Source organism: Ictalurus punctatus, chromosome 4 (genome assembly GCF_001660625.3).
Source record: "Ictalurus punctatus breed USDA103 chromosome 4, Coco_2.0, whole genome shotgun sequence".
Lineage (NCBI taxonomy): Eukaryota > Metazoa > Chordata > Actinopteri > Siluriformes > Ictaluridae > Ictalurus > Ictalurus punctatus.
In genome coordinates this window covers 2,667,370-2,693,815 of record NC_071284.1, presented here as the reverse complement: position 1 = coordinate 2,693,815, position 26,446 = coordinate 2,667,370, and the positions used below count along the sequence as shown (strand labels likewise).

At 38.2% G+C, this 26,446-nt stretch overlaps 2 protein-coding genes across 4 annotated transcripts; both read right to left on the bottom strand.

Annotated features, from left to right (window-relative positions):
- Window positions 1-1,678: 1,678 nt before the first annotated feature.
- Window positions 1,679-21,848, bottom strand: dusp22a (dual specificity phosphatase 22a). The gene is given in 7 exon segments (NM_001201255.1): window positions 1,679-2,233; window positions 12,713-12,884; window positions 13,983-14,057; window positions 18,525-18,574; window positions 19,095-19,177; window positions 20,830-20,863; window positions 21,544-21,848. Coding segments are annotated over 7 exon segments (618 nt in total). The 5' UTR covers window positions 21,565-21,848; the 3' UTR covers window positions 1,679-2,050.
- A 1,020-nt stretch (window positions 21,849-22,868) lies between these two features.
- On the bottom strand, window positions 22,869-26,419 carry LOC108264246 (cytochrome c oxidase subunit 4 isoform 1, mitochondrial). Of its 3 annotated transcripts, none has more exons than XM_017465595.2 (5): window positions 26,369-26,419; window positions 24,198-24,271; window positions 23,749-23,913; window positions 23,286-23,417; window positions 22,869-23,165 (listed from the first exon to the last, which is right to left on the bottom strand). In XM_017465595.2, exons 2-5 carry the CDS (start codon window positions 24,268-24,270, stop codon window positions 23,029-23,031), a joined length of 507 nt encoding a protein of 168 aa, XP_017321084.1. In that variant the 5' UTR covers window position 24,271; window positions 26,369-26,419; the 3' UTR covers window positions 22,869-23,028. The 3 variants fall into 3 exon arrangements, with proteins under 3 accessions (XP_017321084.1, XP_017321082.1, XP_017321081.2); XM_017465593.3 differs by lacking the exon at window positions 26,369-26,419 and adding an exon at window positions 25,360-25,445; XM_017465592.3 differs by lacking the exon at window positions 26,369-26,419 and adding an exon at window positions 24,967-24,989.
- Window positions 26,420-26,446: the final 27 nt, after the last annotated feature.

The window sequence follows — 26,446 nt, the reverse complement described above, 5'->3', positions numbered from 1 at the left end:
AAAAGTCTCCATACATAGGGGACCATAGTATGTATGCCAGCACCACATCGGTTGTGCCTTTGTAAGTAGATGTTGGTGGACATCCACTTCTCGGTTGGTCCGCAACACTTCTAATCTTGTCGTGTTGTGCAGCAGTGTGGTGTTCATGTGTGTGATGCGCTTACCATGTTTCCTGTTGAAGTCTATCACAACCTTGTGACAGCTTCCTGATCTGGCCATGAGATTGATTTCAGTACGTCCTTCTTTTGTCAAAGACATTCTTAAAGGTAATCTGAAAAGAATATATATATATATATATATATATACACATCACAGCTGAGCTACATTTCCAGCATTTAGTAGACACCCTTATCCAGAGCGACTTGCATTTATCTCATTTATACATCTAAGCAGCCCCGTGACCCTGAAGAGGATAAGCGGTATAGAAGATGGATGGATGGATGGACATCTAAGTAGTTGAGGGTTAAGGGTCTTACTCAAGGGCCCAGCAGTGGCAGCTTGGCGGTGCTGTGATTTGAACTCACAGCCTTCCGATCTAACATCTCTTATGAAATAGTTTTACAGTTGGATCACTACATACATTGTTCATGCTTACTTTTTGTTTGGAATGCATGTTAACAATAAAACATTGTCAGCACAGATGTTTAATGTGGAGCTGTATTTAGGATAACCTCCAAAATAAATTCTCTTAACTGTAAGATGGTGTGTAGTCTTTATTTTCCTTAGTACACTATGTGCACCAATCTGTACAACACCACAGCCAAGAAATTATGGCTTGTAATGGTTAAACATTTCATGCCAACCTGAGGTCTAACCTGTGGCCAGGAAGTATCATCTGGAAACCATGAAAAGCGGATCTTGGAAAGTGAACATCACATGCTCTTGGCCTGTTTTCAGGATGTGAGCACAGGTTGAGGTTTCTGCTCGTCTCTGAACTGGAGATACTCATTTATAGGGGCCTTGTGTTATAAATATATATATACAGTATATATATCCTTTATTCAATAAGATCCTCTAAAAATTCTGCAGAGACTTTGGCTCACATTCAGCCTTAATCAGTAGCATGAATAGTGTTTAATAAAGAAGATTTTGCACAGGACCAAAGTACACTTTTTTTTCTACAGAATATAACGTCCTAGATCATTTACAGTGGAGTCTAATACAGCTTAATTATGCATCACTTTAAATCCAACAAGTTTAATTTGGATTCTTTCTTGATGAATAATTTACATTGAATCAACATCTGTGTACACAACAATGCAAACTTGAAAACAAAAACAAAAAAGAAAGAAATATGATAACTTCTAACCCTAACCCTAGAGAATCTATTAACATTCGATTAAAAAAGAAAGTAACATAAAAAAAAAAAATTACAACTTGTATGTGGAGGGGTAATCCACTTTTATTTATTATAATAATAATAATAATAATAATAATAATAATAATAATAATAATATCTGTGGACGGATAATCTGATCACGTTTATTTAAAAGAAAAATAAATAAAGAAATAAATAATTACATCTTGTACAGTGGACTGGTAATCTGATGTGTAATAATAATAATAATAATAATAATAATAATAACAATAATAATAATAAAAGATTGGATTACAACTTGTCCAGTGGACGGCTAGTCTGATCACTTTTATTAAAAAATCACAACTTGATTGCAGTGGCTGGGTAAAGTGAGGTAAAGTTTATTATTATTATAGTTTATTTATTTTTTAAAGGAAAACAAGATTATGACCGTAGACCTCATTGGAGCAATCAGTGTAGGTGCTTTCCTAAGAAAGAGTGATTCAGTGTGATCACACTCTCCACTACACACCTTTTTTTTCTCATTCTAACTGGAAGGGGACTGATGATGCATTCATGGGTTTGGCTATGTTTTAACTCAGACATAATAATTATAATAACCTAAAAGTCTTAACTAAGAGCAGTGAAAGAGATATTGCTGAGCTCTGTTAGGATTAGTGTATGTTCTTATACAGGTGAGCAGCAGTCATTAAGAGCCTGGAGCTCTTTTGTTGGTGCAGGTACGGACACCACTCATCTATTATAGCGGCTGTAAGGCACAGCGTAAACACCAGACGCTTGGTTCATCCAGTCCTGGTCTCCTCGTCTCCGCCGCTCCTGCGCCTGCTGCTCTGCGTAGAGGACGAGTAAAGCTGAAACCTTCTCCTGGTCTTTAAACGGGCTGGGTCTGTAGCTGGTCCGGAGCCAAGCACGATACTGAGAGAGGGAGAGGAGGAAAGAAAGAGGAAAAGGTAATGACCCTATTGTTAGGATGTTCACATAAAAATCACATCCACGTTTTTAATGAGTTATTCTGTCATGTTTCAAAAATATCGGCAGGGCCATGCATCATCCATCAGTCATATGTTCACAAGAAGAAAAATATGGGGAAAAAAGGGGACAGTCAAAGCCTCTGAAGAACTATGGCAGCTTCTCAAAGATTCTCAGAAATACTCTGAGTTGACTTCCTTATAAAACTGCACAGCTGTGTACTTTAGAGGACAAATACCATTGTAAAAGGGTGAACAACATATACTGACTTGGTTTATACAGTGCATATATACTATATATACTATAGTCTGAATTACAGCTTTCATTTCCACATGTTTACATCTAGACGTTTTAAACAACTTAAAGCATGGCAGCTTTGGTGGCAGACCACCCAATATTTAGGCGAGCAAAAGCATAGGAGCAGATAGTCCTAAAGTAAATAACACTTAATATTTGGTTGCATATCCCATGTTTGCAATAACTGCATCAAGCCTGAAACTCACTGACATTTGACCACATTGCTGTTTTTTTCTTCTGTGATGCTTTTCCATGTTTTTATCGCAGCGTGTTTCAGTTGTTTGTTTCAGGGAGGTTTCTCCATTCAGTCTCCTCTTCAGGAGGTGAAATGCTGCTCAGTTGGGTGAAGGTCTGGTGATTGACTTGTCCAGTCTAAAACCGTCCACTCTTCCCCTCCGTGAAGTCCTTTGTTGAGGTGGAAGTGTGTTTTGGATCGTTGTCTTGCTGCATGATGAAGTTCCTCCCGATTAGACTGGAGGCAAATTGGAAGACAGATTGTTACTCTAAACTTCTGAATTCTTTCTGCTGCTACCATCATGAGTTCCATCGTCAATAAAGATTAGTGAGAATGTTCCAGAAGAAGCCATGCAAGCTCAAGCCATGACACTACCTCCACCGTGCTTTAGTGATGAGTTGTATGTTTTGGATCATGAGTAGAACCATTCTTTCTCCACACTTTGGCCTTTCCATCACTTTGGTAGAGGTTAATCTTGGTTCCAGAACGTTTGTGGCTCATCTCTGTATTTCTTTGTGAATTCCAATCTGATTTTCTGATTCTCACTGCTGATGAGGGGTTGGCATCTTGGGCTACTGCCTCTATATTTCTGCTCACGAAGTCTTTTTCAAACGGTGGATTGTAAGACCTTCACCCCTGCCCCTTGGAGATTGTTGGTGATGACGCTAACTGTTGTTTTTTGGGTTTTCTTCACAGCTCTCACAATGTTTCTGTCATCAACTGTTCCACGTCCGTTCCATGTCTGGTTGTTCGTACACCAGTGGTTTATTTCTTTCATCGGCACATTCCAAATTGTTCTATTTTCTATGCCTGATGCTTGTGAAATGCCTCTGATTGATTTTCTGTCTTTTCTCAGATTCAAAATGGCTTGCTTTAATCCCACAGACAGCTCTCTGGTCTCCATGTTGGTTTATCCTTTTTAACAACAAATGCAGATTTCACAGGCGAAACCCAGGGCTCAAACCAAGAGTACACACTCGGAGCTATTCATTCCTTAAACACTCAAATTCACAGCACACCTGTGCAGCAAGAGATCCTTATCAGTCTCGTGTTCCAATATTTTTTGATCACTTGTAAAAATGGGTGTGTTCAAATCTTTTGAGGTGCCATGTAAATATGAGGAAATGAAAGCTGAAATTGTGTTCTATCGTCGCATATTCATCTTTTGATCTCAAACCCAAATGTCTTGCTGTTAAGTTTAATACACGGAAGAAATGATTTGGAACATTCAGAGATGTATTAAGGTGTGTTATTATTGCAAGATTTAAAAACTAGTAATAAAACTGTACAGTCAGTTGTAAAGGAAGCAGGCAGCCAGTGGAGCAATGCTAAAGCCAGGTTAATATAATCTGCACAAGGTCTATTTAGTTGTTTTTTTGTTTTTTATAGCTGATGGGAAGTCAGTAATGAGATTTAGCCACATTTGCCAGTTCAAAGGAAACTATTTGTTTAATAATTCGTACTCCTCCACACTCAGCCTGTGGGCTATGCTGCGTGTTATGGCGAGGGTTGTGTCTAGCCTGGGACTCAGACTGACGGGGAATCCCCTGAAATCCGTGCCTTGCAGTGAGAGTGGGACAGAATGTGCCGGTAGGACGGACTTCCTGCAGCTTTCCAGGCAAGTATTCCTTCCCGGACAGTGGAAAAAAAAACACACAGATGACATGCTTTCCAAAACCCTATGACTTTAGAGTAGCAGGCTTTACCAGTTCTTCTTCTGTTGCGTGGGCTGTGTTTCACGTTCACTTTCATTTATAACGTGATAAATCTATAGAATTTGTGCAACAACGAAGAGCTTAGAAATCTCAGGGCGAAAAGAATGAATGGTTTTTAAACTACGTAGAAAATGACTGGCATTGTGACGTGTACATTGTGTAGAAATCGTCTCTACGGTTTAATTTAATAACAGTATCGTCTTTGTGAGTAGGACGGGATTGTAGACATTATACTGTATAAAAGTATTAGCCCTTTTTTCAGTTTTTAAAATCCAACACTAACATTTCGTTTGCAAGGAAACCTAGTATTTAACAAAATGTTATATTTGAATAAAAATCTAATAAATAAATAAATATGAAGTTGGATTGGCAGTGAAAGAGGGCATTAAACTTTACTGAAACTTGACATCCTTCAAAGTCCAGTTGTTGATAAAACCAGTAATTCCTTAATTGTTATTCCCAGACAATGTATGTTCCTTTTTTGGTAATATGAGACGTCTAATTAAGCAATATCGCACAAGCAAGAGCATGCCTACTTTACACATTTTGGACACAATATGGCCAAATGTTCTGTTTAGTTTTGCTCTGGTAGTGCAAATAGATCCGGAAGAAGCCACACCCACTAACAGCATGTCAGCTAGCTAGCTCATATTCATGTGTACGTTCCTGTTAAACGTGCTTCCGGTGAAATTGGCGTCCCAATTTTGTTTTTCTCGTCTTCATCTGACGAGCTTTCGGGGCAGTGGTGGCTTGACGGTTGAGGCTCTGGGTTACTGATCGGAAGGTCGGGGGTTCAAGTCCCAGCACTGCCAATCTGCCACTGTTGGGCCCTTGAGCAAGGCCCTTAACCCTTTCTGCTCCGGGGGCGCCGTATCATGGCCGACCCTGCGCTCTGACCCCAACTTCCTGACGTGCTGGGGTACGTGAAGAAAGGAATTTCACCGTGTATGTGTGACCAATAAAGACTCTTTATCGTTATATTCCTGAAAACTCTCGTCTGCTGATGATGTCACTAACTGTTCTGTAGCAACCGTTCAGTACTAGGAAGTGGAAATTTACGTGTACAAACACAGACAGGAAGAGTTATACACACAGTGAAATGCCAAGTGCAATTTAGAGGAAATATTGGCACTCTTGGAATGGTAAATGGTCTACACTTATATAGCGTTTTTTGAACCTTAGTGGTTCTACAAAGCGCTTTACACTGGTTCTCATTCTCACACACACACACACTCACACACCAATGGTAGCAAAGCTGCCATGCAAGGCGCTAGCTTGCAATCTGGAGCAACTCGGGGCAATCATGTGGGCCGGGAATCGCTCTACCACCTAAGCCACAGCCGCCCATTACCAGCCTTGGAATGCCACTTGACCAATCATAATACTTTTGCATAAAGGAAGTTTATAATACGTATTGTCGCTCTTGAATGTCAGACAAATATAAACTGAACTGATGAGCAATTTTTTTTTTCTGTCGCTGTCTACTCCTCTTCACACTGTTTTCACAATAATGACCTTTGGATGTTTAAGTTTTGCTGAGACACGAATAATTTCACAATAAACTCATGACTCCCTCATGCACTTTATAACAGATTGCAAGTAACGGACGTACAAATGGAGACGGTCTATAGACTGATAAGGATATGTGCTGTACAAACAGTTCATATGGAACATGCAACCAGAATGAATGAACTTATTCCAGTGACTAGTGAAAATCTCTGCATGTAAACACTGTCATGGCTGCACATGAAAGATCGTTTCCTATCGATAATCTAACTACATTAAATACGACCAGTCCATTTTTTTATTTCTTTCAGAATTGTACTGCTAAAGTAAGTAATCCGTTCTCGTCGGGGGGGAAGTGTAATGACTGGACACGCCATCGCACGATTTCCTTCAAGTAAAATTTCACCGATTGAAAAGGAAAGTGAAGCCAGAACCCCCACGAAGTGAACAAGAAGTGAAAATATCTACAGTCAAGGTTTAACAAAGACACAAACACAAAGTGGCTGCCGCTTGCGTGGTCCGTTCTGTACTTTCGAAGCATCTAAGCGAACAAGATAAATGATGCGATGCGCTAAAAACGCCGTCAAATCTTTAGCGAGAGTCACGATGTCACGTTTCTTAGCATTTAACTTTGTAGAAAGTAAAGCAAAAATGATCGTATAAGAGGGAAGAATAGCACCGGGATTACGTGTACGGAAATCTAAATCGATGTTTATGAGGTGAGGAACGATCATGATTCTGAATGTGACAATAAATCTGATAGCGTAAAGAGCTGGGTTGTTTCAACACTGATATAAATGCCTTTTACAGCAGGAGCGTTCAGCAGGAATGTTCAGCAGGAATGTTCAGTAGGAATGTTCAGTAGAAATGTTCAGTAGGAATGTTCAGTAGAAATGTTCAATAGAAATGAATCTGGAGATTGTTTGTTTGAGCTGAAATAAAAAAAAAAGGGAGAGTAAATGCCTTTTATGGTCCTGAGACAGTACGCTGGGTTTCAGTTCTTCTCCAGGTACCCTGAGAAAAAAAAACCCCTTCAACTCACACTGAGAACAAGAGGAAAGTAAACATGTACTGACATTTACAAAGCAGCGTTTCCTGACCACAACTGACCCTCCGTCGTTTAAATAAAGTCGAGTGAATAAATCTATAGGTGTGCTAAATGACTGAAGGCAAACAAACATGAATAAAGTCCCAACGTACGAATCTGAGCCCAGTGGAATTGTATTAATTGAGGCGGACTGGAGTTTATACATGATGAAGTTCTGACCTTGTTATCTTTATCTTTTCTTGAAGTTTAAAGAAATTTCTTGAAGTCGTCCACTCCAGCAGATGACTGATGATCTGTGCTTTTTTATTACACATTTAAATCACATGTTTATATTAATGCGCTCGTTCTAATACGTTATCGTTTCTATAGTAACAGCTCATTCCCAGGGACTTGTAAGGTGGATATATATATATATATATATATATATATATATATATATATATATACACACACACACTTCATATACTCTGATTGAAAAACAAAAAATGTATGATATGGTTTTCTGTAAGGAGTCTCCAGTGTCAGAGGTAAAGCTGTAACTTTTCCAACATCTTCAGGACAGAGGAGTTATACGACAAGCTGTGCTTTTTTTTGTCTTATCTTTACTCTTCTCGAGTGATAACAGGAAGTGATTCGTTTTGTGAACGTACCACAACATTAAATGTACGCAACCATAAATGGATAAACAGTATGATGTGTTGTTCGTCAATTTAATAAAAAATGTATTTTCATATAACCGCATGGTGTGGTTATATACAGTACAATCTTTATTAATGAAGGACACTTCACTCATCTTAACAGTTTAGAGCTCAAATTTGATGTTGTGGAACATTCTAGAGACAAGCTAGTTACTGTTTTCACTTACACTATAGCAATGCTAGCTCTCTCTCTCTCTGTCTGTCTCTTTACAAAGCACAATGACTGTTACAGAGCACTTGCACACGACTCCTCACAAAATGTCACCACACAGACGTTTTATTATTCCATTTCTTTGAACGTTTTGTTTTTAATCTGTCCATTATCAGTCTTAGATTATGTTGAGCATCAAATGTACCAGTCCCAGCGTATGAGCTGTTACTATAGAAACAATAAGGTAGAAAAAAGAGCACATTAAAATGAACAAAAACAATGCACAACTTCTGACCAATCAGATAATCGAAAATAATCATGAGTCTGATCATCAAATAATCAGATAAATCTAAATCAGATACATTTAATAATTCGGACAACATCTAACCTAATCTAAGTCGGGTAAGTCTAATAAATCGGTTAACACCTAATCTACAGTCTCCTCCGAAAGTATTGGAGCGTCACGGACAATTCAGTTGTTTTTGCTGTAGACTGAAGACATTTGGGTTTCAGAGCAAAAGATGAATATGAGAAGAGAGTTTAGGATTTCAGCTTTTATTTCCTGGTGTTTATACTGTATGTAGATGTTTTATATGACATAGAACATTTTGTATAGGACCACCCAATTTGTTGGAGAACAAAAAATATGCGACTGACAGGTGTTCCTTGCTGTGTCCTGTTAGATTGACTATTGAAACAATAAATAGCTCAGAACATCTACTCTTGGTTTTAACCTTCAGTATAACCTGTGAAGGCTGCATTTGTTGTTAGAAAGGATAAACCAATATGAAGACCAGCGAGCTGTCTGTGGGAGAAAAGCAAGCCATTTTGAAGCCGAGAAAAGACATAAAATCGATCAGATGCATTGCACAAGCATGGGGCATGGCCAATAGAACAATCTGGAATGTCCTGAAAAAGAAAGAAACCACAGGTGTACTGAGCAACAGACACTGAAGGGGTCCGCCAAGGAAAACAACAACAGCTGATGACAGAAACATAGTGAAAGCTTTAAGGAAAAACCAAAAAACAACCGTCAGTGACATCACCAACAATCTCCAAGGGGCAGGGGTGAAGGTATCACAATCCACCGTTTGAAGAAGACTTCAAGAGCAGAAATATACAGGCCGTAGCACAAGATGCAAACCACTCATGAGTAGTAAGAATCAGAAAGTCAGATTGGAATTCGCAAAGAAATACAGAGGTGAGCCACAAACGTTCTGGAACCAACATTAACCTCTACCAAAGTGATGGAAAGGCCAAAGTGTGGAGAAAGAAAGGATCTGCTCATGATCCAAAACATACAAGCTCATCAGTGAAACATGGTGGCGGTAGCGTCATGGCTTGGGCTTGCACGGCTGCTTCTGGAACATTCTCACTAATCTTTATTGACGATGGAACTCATGATGGTAGCAGCAGAATGAATCCAGAAGTTTACAGAAACATTTTATTTGACAATTTACAGAGAAATGCATCCGAATTAATCGGGAGGAACTTCATCATGCAGCAAGACAACGATCCAAAACACACTTCCACCTCAACAAATGCCAAGTCAATCACCAGACCTCACAACCCAATTGAACAGCATTTCACCTCCTGAAGAGGCGACTGAAGGGAGAAACCACCCTGAAACAAACAACTAAAACATGCTGTGGGAAAAACATGGAAAAGCATCACAAAAGAAGAATCACCAACAGTTTGGTGACGCCGAGACTTATCGGTTCCTATACTTTTGCTCGCTTAAAGATTGTCTGATACAAACAAAAGGTTCTATGTTTTATGTTTAAAACATCTAGATGTAAATACCAGGAAATAAAAGCTGAAATCCTAAACTCTCCTCTCATATCCATTTTTTTTTTTTTTTTTTTTTTTTTTAAATCTCAAACACAAATGTCTTTTGTATACAGCACAAATAATATGAATTGGCCTTGCTGTTCCAATAGTTTTGGAGGGAACTGTACATCAGATAAATCTCAATAAATAAATCTCAGGCCTGCGTTCTATTTGATGTTTATATTTATAACTTTTTTTTTTTTTTAATATTTATAACTTTTTATAGCTTTTCTATTGAACTCTGGTTAAAACAGGATCTGCCATCTCCATGAATCAGAGAGATGAACATGGTACGCGTTTGAAAACAGTGGATGTTTTTTCGTTTAAAAATGATGTGCCATCCAATTAGAAAATGCTTGCCTGGGGCTGTCTGTAAGTATTTACACGAATAGTTCTGTCAGAATCCTTTAGCTCTCTATAAATCTCTATAAAAGTCTATTTTACTGCTATATAATGAGTGTAATGTAACGTAATCACTCTGTCAGGTTTCATAATTATACTTATGAACAAGTTTGTGCTTCCAAAGCCACGAGCGTTCAGCCAGACAGATGATTTATAACGGATAGGAAATATTCAACAACAACAACAACAACAACAACAACAAAGATCAAAGTTTTAAATCAGTTGCAAGAGTGCAATCTTTTATATGTTGCGCCTACATTATATGTGTTTCTCTCGGGTGTCTGTTTTTTATTTTTAAAAAAATCATCATAATAATAAGGAAAAATTGTAAAACTGTAAATCCCCTTTCAAGAGATACCACTTCCTTAAAAAAAAAAAAAAAAAAATCCAAAGACATCCATATAATAGAGTTTATAATATCCCCCCCAAAAAAAATATTTCAAAGAATGTTGCAAGCTTCTAGCAGTAATGACAGCCACGTGATGAGCAACACTGAGTTAATGCAATTGTAGCAAGTCCCCTTGATTTCCCCTTGCTCGCTCGAGCGAGCCCGACACCCTGTGCAACGTTTAGCACCCTGCAAAGTAATGGCCCCCGACATACTGTCACATCTCAGCAGCTACACATGTGAAGGCGACTGCAAAGAGCGAACGAGGCCCCAATAACAGGAAAACCATCTTTCACACAACTCTTCACACAATCGACGTGTGAACTCTCAAGTACACGGCACGTGACAAAAAACACGGTGCAAAAGTCACCGTGCAACTCATTCTGCATCAGGATTCGCAATTGTTTGTTTAATTTGTTTGTCTGGTTATAAATATAAACCTCAAATCTTCAGTAGGAGTTCCATTTACATTATAGCAGCGATAAACAGTCCTCAATAGCCTCTCTCTCTCTCTCTCTCTCTCTCTCTCTCTCGCTCTTACCAGCAATTACAGTATAATCTTTATTAATGAAGAACACAGTTTACAGCTAAAAATTAATGTTTTGGAACATTCTAGAGACAAGTTAGTTCCTGTTTTAACTTACATTATAGCAATGATAACTAATCATCTCTCTCTCTCTCTCTCTCTCTCTCGAAATAATTAAGATAAAAAGCGTCACAGATTATCATGTTACTGAGAAACCACAATTGTTTCTGACTGTTACAAAGCGCTGACACTGGAGACTCCTTCCATAAATGTAAAAAAAAAAAACCCAACCCAAAAAACAGAGAAAACGTCGCCATTACGACATCCGCATATGTTTTTAATTTGTTTATAATTAGTGACGCGTCCGCCGTACGAGTCCCTATGAAAGAGCTGTTACTATAGAAACGATAACGTATTAGAACGATGATACAGCGCACCCTGGAGCAGAGAGGGTTAAGGGCCTTGCTCAAGGGCCCAACGGTGGCAGCCGGGCAGTGCTGGGGCTTGAACCCCCGACCTTCCGATCAGTCACCCAGAGCCTTAAACGTTTTTATAAACCGGAACTACTTTCAGAGCTGCTGTTAAAGGAAAGTAATGAACAACCTTCTGAGCAATAAGAATGGAGAATTCACCAAACACTGTGGTATGTGATGATGGTGTTTAGGATGGATTACTATCAGTATACTGTACATACTTTATTTTTTAACATCGACAACTTTTTTTTTTCCTTTGCAAATAAATCTTCAATCGATCTCCATTTTTAAATAAAGCTTTAAAAACCCTTTCTTTAAAAAAAAAATTAAATCAAATCGGACAAACAGCACCCGGCTGAGCTTCCAGTCATGACTTGTTTCAGGTCTGTAGGACAGATTGCATCAGCACGTGTAAGTCAGAGGTGACAGACAATCTGGCAGGAAACCAGAGGAAGAGCTCTTGAGTTTTTTTGTTTTGTTGTTTTGTTTTTTTTCTTTTCCAGGTTGAGTTACTGTATTCAGTGATGGCACAACAGACAGAGATATTAAGATGGTGAAGATATGAAACCATTCATTTTGGATCTCCCGGAAGAGTGATGGAAGAGCAAGTCATCCCTTCTGGGCGGGGGGGGGGGGGGGGCACTTTTTTTCCACTGGATTATTTATGAAGCTGACTGGAACTGAGGGCTGTGACGAACAGTACAGTAAAATACATCTAGAACTCTTAAGGGTTCTTGGGGTGTCGCTTGTAACTATAAAAGGATTTTTAAAAAATCATAGACTGACAAATCTATGTGCTATAAGAAAAAAAAAAATACATCAGGACATGCCATTATTGGAAAATAATCAACTTCGGATGGTAACCGTAACTCCGCTTACTTAATGATGTCAGCAGCACCACGTCAAGCTTGAGGGGACCTTCCTGACTTCATGACACCCAAATTTGATATTTTCCTAATAGATTTGTGTAACTGTGTAACTAATAAGCACTTGTCAATTGTTTTTATTTTTTACATGATTGTGAACGTCGCATTTGCTTTTTACAGTCGCTTTTCTCCTTTGATAAAACCGTACGTGGTTAATTTTTTAAATCAATATATATATTAAAAAAAGAGTGTTGTGTGACATTTCAGAGAAATCGACGTATAGGAGATACCTCTGAAACTTGCGTCCTCTGGAACTGCTGCAGCTGCTGCTGGAACCCGCAGTTAGGACCCACGAACGATCGCACAGCCTTAACCGCAGACAAACACTCCTCCCAGCCATAGGTGGTGACGGTCATCAGGTAGGCCACCACCATGGTGGTACTGCGCGACACTCCGGCTAGGCTGAAACGGGTCGGATATCATGATAACAATCATCTCATAACGTAACAGAGACACAAAACGGACAGTGGTGTCAATATTTAAAAAAAGGAGCAGGAGCAGGTTTATGCACGACAGAGGTTAAATCATTCTTCCAGTAAACCTCACCTTAGAGGAATTACAGGATGAGGGCGTCGCTGTTTACACCCTGAGGTCATTATTACAAATTGCTCTCACCTGTGAAATCATTTCTATTTATATACCACCATTTTTGTTCATACAAACTATGAATCATATTCTCCTTTCAGGTATTTAAAGAGGCTTTCGCATATGCAGCGTTTAGTCCATTTCAGTCGAACCATGGGGTTCGGTGTGGTTCTTTATGCAGATGAGAACGCAGCAACGACACTCAGCTGTGGCCCGAGGGCATCCGGGCAAGGTGGTCTTCAAGTGATTCGACTCTGAATCGACTCACTCGTGAGTCGCTATCCGCTATCTGCCCTCTTCCGCACACATGACCTCACAGACGTCGATGATTGGCTAGTGTTACTGTGATTGACAGGAGAGAGGCAGTATGCCTGTCCCACCCAGACAGCATGGCTATGAATGACTGTGACTAGGTATGGGCGATACCGACTTAAATCTATCACTATATTTGGAATTTGGAATAGGACTGAAAGCAGACTAAAACTATCACAGAAAGGTAACTAATATGATTTTTTTTTTTTTTTTTATTCTAATGTGTGCAAATTTGGGCAAAATTTCTAGTTCTAATGACATTAAAAACAGACGTGTTGCACTTTTAATAAGAAAACTACAGATGCACACTGCATTGTTAACTACTGTGACCTTACAATTTGTTTTACAACCCTGGTTCCAAAAAAGTTGGGACGGCGAGTGAAATCTAAATGAAAACAGAACGCAATGATTTGCACATCTCAGAACCCCGTACGCTATTCACAACAGGACATAGGAAACATACAGAACGTTTAAACTGAGGAAATAAATAAAATAAGGTCATTTCGAATATGATGGCCGCAACACGTCTCAAAAAAGTTGGGACGGGGGCGACAAACGGCTGGAAAAGTAACCGTGATCAATAACATCAATCAGATCCCTCACCAGTGAACCAGACACGCCCCTCCGTTAAGCCGACACTCGTGGATGAAGCGGATGCACTCTTTAAAATGCTGTAACCTGGGGAAAGAAAAAAAAAAAAAAGAGTCACAGTGTGGTTTTGTGATAACATGACACAGAATCTCTTAATCTAAAAAAATGACAGTGGAACGTTTAAAAAATATATATATATATACATATAAAAATTGTGTATGTCACATAAATATAAATTGTTTTTTTTCTGTTTTATTTATTTATTACTTCATAAAGTCATTTTTAGTAGTAATTCCAGACTGATGAGCGTTTTCTTTGTCTCTTCATAGTCAGAGGATGGAAATTCGAAGTTATGAGCTTCACGAACGCAACAATTTCTACATTTCCCCTGATGTACAGGAACACGTGCGTACATTCATAGTCAAATTTTCAGGATTTTTATTTTTTTTTCCAATTTAAAGTCCTGAGATGAAACACCTTTCCAGATTTTAAAGATCCAAACATTTCTAAAGCACACCACTAAGCGCGACATGGTGTAATAATACTGTATAGTGTAATAATTGGTCATGGTGTATCCAGGCGCCAGTGTGAGATTCTCTTTAGACTCTTCAGGTGATGTTGTGAAATTTATCAGCGTTGCAAAACACCACAAACCACATTGCGGAGCAATCTGCTTTAAAAGTCTTGATTTCTCAATCAACAAGACTGCTTTGGCTTCTTTAAATGACACCATCAGCACAATCACATTTCCGCCACTGATGGCAGATTTGCAGATTTTCTCCCGTGTGGTCAGTCTGAAATGAAAGCAAATCTGAGGCAAAAAAGAGAAAGAAAGAAAAAAAAAGCACATTCAAGTGAAGTGAAATATTAGTGCTGAAATAATTGCTGGGGAAAATAAGTCAAGAATTCTCCGGATCCTCGTGGAATGTTTCCTTTTGGTTATTTTCAAACTATTTTTCTGCTGGGTTTTTTTTCTTCGCTTGTTTAAATTGCATGATACATCCGCATCTCGTTTTTTTTTTTTTTTTTTACCTCTTTCTTCACAGGTAATTAGTCAAATTTTTACTTTTTCAATTTTTAAAAACGTCTGAGCTTTTTTAAAGTACATAGTGTCGCGTCTTCTGTTTTGTCCTGTCTTTTCCTCTGTGGTTTTGTCTTTTAAGACACTTTTTTACTGTTTTGTTCTGCCTCCTCTACCAGGTGGTGGAGGTATTATGTTTTTGGGTTGTTCATGTGTCCGTCCATACGAGATTCTCGTTAGAGTGTTATCTCAAGAGCTCTTTTCCTTTACAAAAAAAAAAAAAAAAAAAATGCACTATCTGGAGCACCTTCTGTGCCAAGTATCTCCAGGGGGTGGAGTCAGACCTGATCCAGCTCCTCCTACCTGGGTGGGGTCAAACTAAAAAATCCAAGGCGAAGAGACAGCTCAGTGTGTTGTCTTGTGTCGTACTGCATCACTTGGGTTAGGGTTAGGGGTTAGCGTTAGGGTAATAAAAAGGTCCAACTCCATCCCGTGAATTTTTCAATGTTGGAATATTGGCAATAGAAATGTTTTCGAATTAAAGTCCCCGTGAAGTGCTTCGGAATTAGACACGCGGCGTTACTCGAAGTGTTGCCGTGATTTCCACCGAAACAGAAAGTCAGGGCGGGACATATCGAGTGGCTCCTCCCCCTATTCGATTAGCCAATAATGTTTAACTTACCTCACAGCCCGGGCTAAGTCGTACTTGACAGTTAGTACCAATGATTTTTATAACGTCAGGGGCGGGACGCTTCAGATTCTACAGAGCATTTTTTTTTTTGATTGGACAGAAAATCTGATGAGAAGCTGAAGTGCAGAATGATGTCATCAGAATCGTTGATCCGTATCGGTGGTAGAGACAGAAAGTGTAAATTTCGCGAATTCTGTCGTAGTTTTAGAGCGCACTAGCTTATAGATAACCTTAAAGCCGAGACATTCGCACTAAAAGCCAGAAAACTTTCAAAGCTCCCCCCCTCCCGAACGCAGCATAAATCTCAGGACACGTCCGGCCAGCTCGTTATTCATGACACACAACGGGAGGACGTCACGCTATGCTTTTCTGAAAACTTAAACTTTTTTCAACTTTTAGAAGCCCTGCAGTGACCAAAAAAAAAAAATTTGCTGGCAGCAGCACGTTTCAGCGATTCCTGTAAGTTTACTGGTAAAATCTGTGCTATGGGTTAGTAAGAGGAAAAAAAAACACACAAAAAAGTGACTGTAGCTGTGTTTTACATTTAGGAAATGGTAAGAAATAATATATATATATATAAATATCACCATGTACACTTGTGCTGAGGATCAAAACTAGCACGGTCACAAATATTACCCTGAAGTTATCTGGAAAATAGGAAGAGTACCGAATCGTGCACCGTTTCGGATGAGTCTAAGCCTCGTACTGTCCTCCAGCTTTGAAAGAACCTTAACTTTCCGCCAGAATTTACCTAAAGTGTCGCTTTATGTCATGTAGACGATGCATCATGACGTCCACACAGACATGCATTCAGATATTCCTCGATGATTTGACACACTGATTTCATTTCGGTTCAGCAGGGTGTGTGTGTGCGTGTGTGTGCGTGTGTGTGTGTGTGCGTGTGTGTGCGTGTGTGTGTGAGTGGAAAAAAGGCAGCGAGGGTGCTGATGAAATAAGCAGATAGACCGTTATCCTTATTTTTAAATCTGTGGGATTGTGACAGAAAGGTTTTTAATAGGTTTGGTGGCCACTGCTGGCTTCCTTCCTCCTGCTAGATTGCAACAGTGGGCCAAAGCCCCTCAGTAACCCTCAGACACGCAGCACTGATCCCAATTCAGCACAGCCTTCCTTCAGATGTTGTGCGTTTCGTGTCACGGAAATGTTTCAAATACGGAATAAAACCCACGGAGGTGCGCTGTTGTAGAAAAATGACCATTGAAGCACATCTGTCACTGTTACTATTTACTAATTTTCCTATTACAGCATGTCCTGAAGTCTTTAATCCTTTTAAACCACAGCCAACAATTGCCCCTTTTTATCCATTAAAACACGACATATCGTGTTTTTTTTAATCCATTCATACTTACATTTGATACTGCGGAACGTCACCTCTGAATGAAACCTCTTATCACTTATGTTATTGCAGTTACAGTAAAAAAAGAAAAGAAAAGAAAACAACAAGAAGAACCCGCAAAACATAAACTCCTCCCCCCGAACACCCGTTTTTCCGTAGCAGAAAACCTACAGTAAATTTGCAGCTTGACCTCTGATAAAGTGCTGACACTGGAGACTCCTTCCATAAACATTAAAACGCTGGTTTAAGTGTCGGTAAAAGTAAGCCGTTACCATAGAAACATATTAGTAATAGCGCATTAATGCGTAATAACACCTGTGATTCGCAGCTGAATTAGTGTCGGGTTCATTTTCTGCTGTAATAGAAAATTAATCGACGCCTTTTGACCAATCGGAATCAAGGATTCAAGAGCGAGATAGAGCGACTCAGCAAAACTACATCGAAAAAGTTTTTTTCCCTCATATCAGACCTGCTCATTCTGCTCATTGAGTAATTTAAAAAAAATAATAACACACATTCTTTCAAGTAATAAACTTAGAATATGACTTTTTTTTCCCTGTTTTTGCAAGCGTTCTTCTCCTGCAGTAGTACATGACTCAGACAGGGACGTCTAAAGTTATCCAGTGTGTCGTAAAGCGGTGATAATAAACCGGACAGGAAGAGGGGGGTGGAGATGTGTCCACTGAGTCAGACATGAGAAACCAACCTCCATCTATCTGCCCTCTGTGTGTGTGTGTGTGTAGATAAGCCTGGCTTGGAGCTCCCACTTGGCACCGGCGTGAAACTGTCCGTATACACGTCTGGCAAGTTTTCGGAAAAAGCACTGTTCTGATATCGAGGAAAAAACGTGGCTTCACACAACGTGAACACTGTAACCATAACAACGATAACCAAGTCCTAGCTAGCACACGCTAACTATAATAAGTCTTTCCAACGTTTTTTTAACGGCTCGGATTGTCGAATTCACGACACGAGAGTTCGGATCCTGACGATGTCCGTGGGAGCAAAATCGGTCTTGCTCTTTGAGTGGGAAGGGCATACTCTCTCACCGCCTGTCAATCACAGCGACACTACACAATCGTGGGCGTCTGTGAGCTCACGTATTTGGAAGAGGGCGGTTAGCGCTTTTCTCCGAATGTGTTACGCAGGCCTGTGACTCAGCATGTGCAGCAGAAAATCTTGTGGGAAAAATGTGATTGATGGATGATTGATCATAATTAATCATAATTATTATTAAAAGCATCCTTACAAATCAGAGATTGTCATTTTTTGCAAAAGTGATACCAGATGTGGACCTGTCGACTTCACGTCCTCTTTACACAGCCAGTGAAAGGCAATGTGTTGAGAATATTGGGTAATATATGGCTAGTTGGATTGCTTATCCTGATGCTGATCTTCTGCACGCATATGGGGCTGCTGATACCATGTTGAGTAACCCTGGAATGTGAGCATACTGATAAACAGGGTGTGTGTGTGTTTATTACTCACAAGTTTTGATTAGAGGCGTCTGCTGCGTGAATGCAAAGGTACGTCATGTCCTAAAAAAAAAGGAAAAAATATATATATTTATAAAATAATACACAAAATATATAAATTCATCTCTTCATTCATTTAGTGAATGCACGTGAATGGGATTTTTACACCCTGACAATAAAATCATACAGATTTAAGTGGAACTCTTTCAGAGTCCTGTGTTTTACGTGACTGCCCCCATGCGGTCAGAACATGCAACTACTGTATATTCTTTGTGACATAAAATAAAAACATTAACTGTTTAAAATGTTTTTATTTACAGTTAAACAACATCACTGTTGAATTCCCGATTCTGATTGGTCAGAAGGTGTTGATTCATTTTCTATAGTGTTCCTTCTACCTCTATCTTTATTCGTATCGTAGCACATTAAATGCCTTGTTGCTGTAGATTATATATATATTTCTTTCGTCATCACCATTTCGTTTGTAGGCATACGCAGACTTTTGCACTCGTCTGCGCGGTTGAAAACTTTCGACAAACCGAGCAAAAGTGAAAGTGAGTGAGACACACTTGGACAGTTTTACCTCTAGTGCTGGTTTGGCGTTGTTGTACACAGAGAGGATGTGAGTGATACCGTTCTGAGATAGACTTTCTCGGTTCTCTGAGTCTGTGGATTAGGAAGAGGGGTGGTGGGGGTAGACAGTCAATGACTAACAAGAATACACTTATTTTATTTATTTATTTAAGTAAAATTGTTTGAAAGTAGACGCTCAGAAGCAAGACCTGAGGTAAAATAACACTGACCGTAAAATACAGCGATTTACACCCTTAAACACCCACAGAAATAAACAAATAATTTTTTTTTTTTATCAATTTAAAGATCTTAAAAAGCTTTTGATCTGAAGGTGTGTGATTAAACGTGTGAAATCGGTGTTGTAGACAATAATATAACCGTGCCGACGTATTCATTTCTTTCATTAGAAAACTAACACTTTATTTACAAAAAAATATGTTTTTAAACGGATGACTTGAGGGAAATATTCCGAAAAGCAGCCGATAAAAGTCCAGCGTAGGTGGGAACTCCTTTAATACTGTTTAAAAAGCATCTCGGGGAAATTCCTCAAGAAATCGGTCGAGAGAACGCCAAGAATACATTTCTGGAAATTTTAGGCAGAAAAACTTTGAAGATTTTAAAATACTAAATTACTTTGATTTATTTTGGATTTTTTTATCACAACATAATTCCCGTAGTTCCATTTGTGTTACTCCAGAGTTTTTATGACTTTATATATATATATATATATATACCATATTAAAACCTTTTCTCTTCAATATCGTGCAGCCCTACCGATTACTGTACTGTAGTGGTAGATGACATGAGAAAAGAAAGTTCAATCTGTTATTGGACATGTTTTGTTTTTTATCTTATTTTCATTCCTAACGTTCTTGTCTATAAAATTAAAGAAGCATGTTTTAGCTAGTCAAACTTCTGATCATTTCTCCCGGTCCGATCTTGTCGGCTGTTTAAGATATTATCACCATAATTTATAATTATAAGACGGGTCCTGGGTCACAGTCTGGGCTCGGCGTATCAGTTTTCTGTGGTCTAATTTTAAGTGTTGTGATGCAGAGGATGTGAAGGAACAGGTATAAATAGTGAAATGTGAGAGGGTGTGAGCTGATGATTTCTACCCTGCGCTTGTCCGTATAACATCACAAATCAGGGATTGTACTGTGCATTTCATGCGCAACATTGAGATACTTTAAAGGATGAAACAATGGTAGTAACTTTTTACACTAGATTATATAGCTAATATGGTTTGGAAATAATATTCATATATATATATATATATATATATATATATATATATATATATATATATATATATATATATATATATATATATATTTATTAATTATGATAGCCTGTGACATTTAAAATAATAATAATAAGTTACAGTAACTCAAATGGGTCAACAATAAGGAATATAATATATATATAAAGAGCATTCAAGCTAATTATTATTATTATTTTATTTTTCATGTACATGTAATCGGAAGATCGGAACGTCAAATGATCATAAAAATAAAAAAACATTAAAAAATAATTTGCATGGTTGTGATTTAGACAAGTTTTTTTTTTTTTTTTTTTAAAGAAGCTACTATGTGAATGCAAAGGACAGTAATTTTATACTTAATATTCGCTTTTAACTGAAAATGTTTTACAAAATTTGTACTTTATAACAATACAGAAATATATACAATTTTTAAAAAAAATCAATCAAATATGTAAAATTTGACTTTTTATTTTTTGCTTACCTCTTATATTTCCTAAGTAGAGACCATCAATAACCTATGCAAAAAATAAGGATTAGTTCATTATCTTGTATGTTTAAAAATATTTTAGTTTATTTATTAAGGAGTATATATATATATATATAGTATATATATAGTATATATATATATATATATATATATATATATATATATATATATATGTGTGTGTGTGTGTGTGTGTGTGTGTGTGTGTGTTAAACAGGTTTTTATATTACACTAATATTGTATATAATAATAATAATAAAAATAATAATAATAATAATAATAATAATAATAATACATTCACTCAAATGAATCAACAATAAGGAACAATAAGGAACACTACTTTTTTTTAAAATAGTATTATATATATATATATATATATATATATATATATATATATATATATATATATATATATATATATATAAAATTTATGTACATATAATCTCATTTTACTTTCACCAAACTGTCATGACATGAGTTTACAGTAACATCCATCCCAAATACCTTGTTTTTCTCTACCTAGTGCACTACATAGGCTGAAGTCGCCATGACGTCATAGTGCTCTTATATAGGGAGCGGTTACTCATATGTAGTTCAGCCTTAGCCTAGTTACTACTCCGTTACCACACAGCTAATAGACATTTTATTATGAAATAACGGCAGTTAATTATTTCGCCAGCTGGCCCCAGACAGCCTCTGAGTGGAAATTACCTTGTTCATTCCGTTCCCCATGATTGCTGTAGTTTTGTTTTACATGAAGAACTATTTGCGTGGTGTGGTGACCCTGAAAGCTAGCATAGCCTGAGCAGCGGTAGCCTCGTCCTCACACTAAAGCACTAGCTTCCACTTCAGGGATATTTGGCTACATGGAATAACAGTAGAAGGGGAAATAAGCTACTGCCGACTTAAAACGTTGTTCCTGGTGGTCTGAAAAGTCGTCTTAAAATCAAACTTATCATACGAGTCGAGTTTTGTAGAGCTCCATTAAAAGACGCTTCCGTAGTTTTAGTCAAATGGACTGTGTGACATCACAGTAGGACATCACATTAACTCTTTACAGTCATCACAGAATCATTAGCATATCATTTATAATAACATATCTGATTTCTAATGTAAAAGCTGTCAGGAGTACTTACATGACTGAACATATAACCCATGTTAGTTCTCACATCATTCCCCTGCTGAAAACAACAGTCGAAACCCTCATAGATGGGTTTTAATGGAAGCTGTAATGGTCCCTGAAGGGTCTCTACTGGTAATTTGTTGCCTTCTATTGGAGGCATGTTACATCTAGTGGATACCATTAAGGGTCAATAATGGTAGTGGTAATGGTTTAGTGGTTTGTAATGGTATCTGTAGTGGTAACCATTAGAATTTCTGCAATGGTTTCACTTGTTTTGTTTTCAGCAGGAGTATCAGCTCTTCATTTCTCACTATAGAGCTCTTACCAGCTCACAAAAATATGAATACATTACCCCAATTTTATTTTCTCTACACTGGTAAAGTTCAATACCGGTTATAAAATACTGCTACTCGCCTATAAAGCCCCAAACGGCCAAGCTCTTTTATATTTAACCAGTCTTCTATCGCGTTACAATCCTCCACGCTCTTTAAGTTCGCAAAACTCAGGACTTTTGATAATACAGAGGATATCGAAGTCTACCAAAGAGGTAGAGCTTTTTCACATTTAGCTCCTGAAATATCCTTCTGGATAATGTTCAGGGTTCAGACATAATCTCTCAGTTTAAAAATAGATTAAAAACATTTAATAATTTAACCTCGCATTCACGTAACGCATCTCATAACATTCTTATTCAGTCATCTCTGATAAAACTATAACAATTGCGCATGGTTATTTCTGCCTGAAATGCAATAAACAGCAGCCACAGACAAGGATGGATGCCTCTGGATCTGGATCTTCTGTGGTGAAGACGGAGCTGAGCCGTTAAGGCGGAGCTTTTGATTTACCATTGGCATGTTTAATCGTTTAGCCTAATGTGTCCTGAATAGGATAAGAATCTACAACACAAGGAAGGTTGAGAATTTTATTGTCTTTTATTGTCTAACCTTAAGAGGAAGTGGTCTTCCAGGACACATTCATTGAGGTAAAGTCAAAAAGTCACACATCGACTTTTCACACCGGATACTTAACGAGAAATTGTGTAACGTGGTCCGCTGATAAACATTAAAGACAATTTATTTCTTCCAAGCTTTGTTCTCATAGTCCCAGTGCGCGGAGAAGCCCTCGACGGGGTTGATTCTCATGTCGAGCATCCTCTGGAGCTCCTTCTGCTTGTACTCGGCGTCTAAGGTGTGAGGAACGTCTCCGTAAACTGCGAAACCCAAACAGATTTTCTTCAGTAACATTTATGCTCAAGGTTAGCGTTGGTGTGGAAGTGTATCGAGTATTGGGTAAGCGGTAACTACAGTATGTTAAGGGCGAAAACACGTACCGAATTTCCTCTGCCACAGCACGACAAAGCCGGTGAAGCCAATGAAGAACAAAATTCCGGCGACCACGGTCTTCCACTCGCCTGTGCCCTTACCCATCTCAGCAAAGCTGTCCTTGAAGCTGATACGGTACACTGCAACAAGCAAAATAAAAGTCTAGGAATATGCATAAACAATATATTATCCCATCCGTTACATCATATGGGAAGCACTCGCTCTTCCCTAATCATCATCATCATCTCATGAAGAAACTAAATGAAATTAAGTTTATTAATGCAGAACAATAAATAAATAAATAATAATAATAATCATAAGCTACTGAGATCCTAGCGCTATGTTATGGTCATGTGACCTACTAATAATTAATTGTCTAGCCACAAATCTTACGTCATTAACACTGCAACATTGGTGTCTGGAAATCTAAACCGGACGTGACGAGCAACATTTTTCTTTGTGTGTACGTACGTGCAACTTTCTCTTCGAGGGACAATGAGGTCCAGGAGCCCTTCTCCTTCTCTTTGAGGGACTTCTGTTCCGGATTCAGTTGCTGGACATATCTAATCTCAGGCAGGGGGGCCTCACGGCGGTCAAAATACGCCGGGAGGCTGTAGCCCTCCACCTTGGCGACTCCTAAAAGAAAATAAACGCACTATAAGAAACAGGAGATGCAATTTCTTTGGCTTTTCTAAAAATGTCGCTTTTTACTAATTGATCAATAAATAAATTAATTTAAATAAATTAAATAAATAAATAAATTTCGCAGAGCTTCTTATGGAGATCCGCACGGCTGAACATTAACGACAGGAATCAAATGTTTTAAAGACCCGAGGACGATGCAAACGCTTATCATTCTGTACAGGATTCCGCAGAGTTTGTTTTTTTATGCTTGATTCTGCGTTGTTAGAGAATCTCACCATGACCACGCAGGCACACTGAAGTCGACAAGGCTCGCTTCCCGACAAGACGAAGTGCTCGAGTTGCCAGCATTCTGTGTGTGGGGGAAAAATAAATAAATACAATAGTTAACTGTTAATATCCGATATTACAAGTTCTTAACCTTGAGCGTTGCCTAACATGCTGACGATTTATATCCACCGTTATTTATACCGTAGTTCTATGCATATCATATAAACTTTGATTTATGGAATCAAAACAAATCAGGTTGTTATAATTGTATAGACTTTACACCAGGCTTGGTCCACTGTCATTTTCATCGAAGCCTTTCTAGTTTCAAACTCTACAAAACACAATACTATTGTGATATTTCCGTATTAATGTAAGGACACGGACGATATTTGTGTATGAGAGATAAAACTGGTGATGTAGGTGGGATCTCCTGACTTTGATGAGCTGCAGGGCGACGCACAATCCCAGTCCCGTCATTAATACAGTAAATGCAGATGCAATATTTCATAAAAGAATCATTAAACGGGTAAATAATGATGTCTGTGGGGAAAATTCAACTGATATACAGTGTTTAATAAGGCAATCAGCTGGCTATGAGACCGCATATTCCAGTAAACCATTACAGTATCGCATTAATATGTTTGTTGCTAGGTATATACTGTATGTTAGCGTTAGCTTCACGAAGGTCACATTAGGGTCGAGGACAAGATAAACAAATCTCTCGTTTTGTATCGTGTCTATATTGATAACCTAATTAACACATTAGCACACACGTACATGATGCAGTCAGCTTCAGCTAACCAGCTATTGTGATCTAGAATCATCAAATATCCGGCAATTTCATTCTGAAAAAAAAATCGGCTCACTTCCAAACGCCTTCAAACTACACACAGAGCTAGTGCACTAAATCTATATGTTTCGACCATGGATGTAGGGCACCTATTAAGGGACTATGGAGTAATTCGGGACACGAGCAAAGCCAATGCGGCAGCCTGTACGTGACTCAATGTCATGTTCAGTTTTTTCGAAAAATGACAAAACCGCCATTTTATGTAGATAAAAGGAAAAACATGGAGCCGTTATAGAAGCCTATTTAGAGTAAAAACAAACGAACAACGATTAAACCACGCAAAAAGAAACCACAATCATATTTCATTCCCGGTCACCTACCTCTCTTCTTTGGCCGTCCACCTAAAGGAGGAAGGAGGAAATCGGGACCGGAAATACGCCGCCGCTGAGCATTGTGGGTAAAATTTAAAAACAGCGCGTGTGCGCGACACACACACACACACACACAACGATTGGTATGCTGGTTGAACCAGTAAATGTTATAACAAATTCTAATAAATAAATAAATAAATAAATAAATAAAAGTTTAATAATATGAACATAGCGCTTTACGACAATTAAATTGAACAGTGCAGAACGCCATTGCGGATCAACTACACCAGTGGTTTTCAAAGTGGGGCCGCCAGGGGGCGCCCGGGGGGCCTCAGCAATTTGGTGTGCCCATCCCTCCCACTAGTATGTTTTCTCTTTCAAATTCTCAGACAACCACACACACAATCAATCAATTCCTAATGTAATGTAAAGATGTAATTATTAATAAAAAAGGGGATATATTCAGAAAATTTTAATGTGTTTTAAAGACATCTTGCAAAAGGGGGGCCTAGGTCAAATGTCAATGCCATTTGGGGGGGCCTTGCCCTGGAAAAGTTTGGGAACCCTTGAACTACACTATACTCGATAACTTTCCTTATTCGTTTCATTTTTGCGCATATTCAGCGTGTTCTCCTGTCCTTTTATATTAAAAGTATACAACTATAGATATGCGATATATAACAATACAAAAATCCTATAATGCTTTACGCCAGTGAAACTGAATAGTGCAGATCGCCATTTCGGATCAACTAAACTATACTCAGCTGATATATTTCCTTATTTGTTTAATTTTCGCCCATGTTTCCTATACTCTTATATATTAAAAAAACAATATATATAAGATATATAACTACACAATTACAAGCCGTGAATATTGCAAATTTAGATATTATATCCTTTTTTTTTTATTAAAGCAGCTGTATTTGAATTGAAACGTTTGCATAGTTCATCCTATTCGTTTAAACATCATTTATTATTTTCAAATTTTTTCGACATTCCTACTCAGCGCAAAACTGACCTTTGATCGGTGTTAAAGGCCAACGTAGGACAAACCGTTGAGCCGAAACGTCTGTCGTTGTCCTGCCGCAAAACACCT

Bases quoted from the DNA above. Each gene is read 5' to 3' on its own strand.
- LOC108264246 (XM_017465595.2), bottom strand. From the start codon at position 24,270: ATGCTGGCAACTCGAGCACTTCGTCTTGTCGGGAAGCGAGCCTTGTCG. The intron at 23,418-23,748 runs GTACGTACACAC...TGCTTGTTGCAG, and splicing joins CCTCGAAGAGAAAGTTGCAC to TGTACCGTATCAGCTTCAAG. The intron at 23,166-23,285 runs GTACGTGTTTTC...TGGGTTTCGCAG, and splicing joins GCTGTGGCAGAGGAAATTCG to TTTACGGAGACGTTCCTCAC.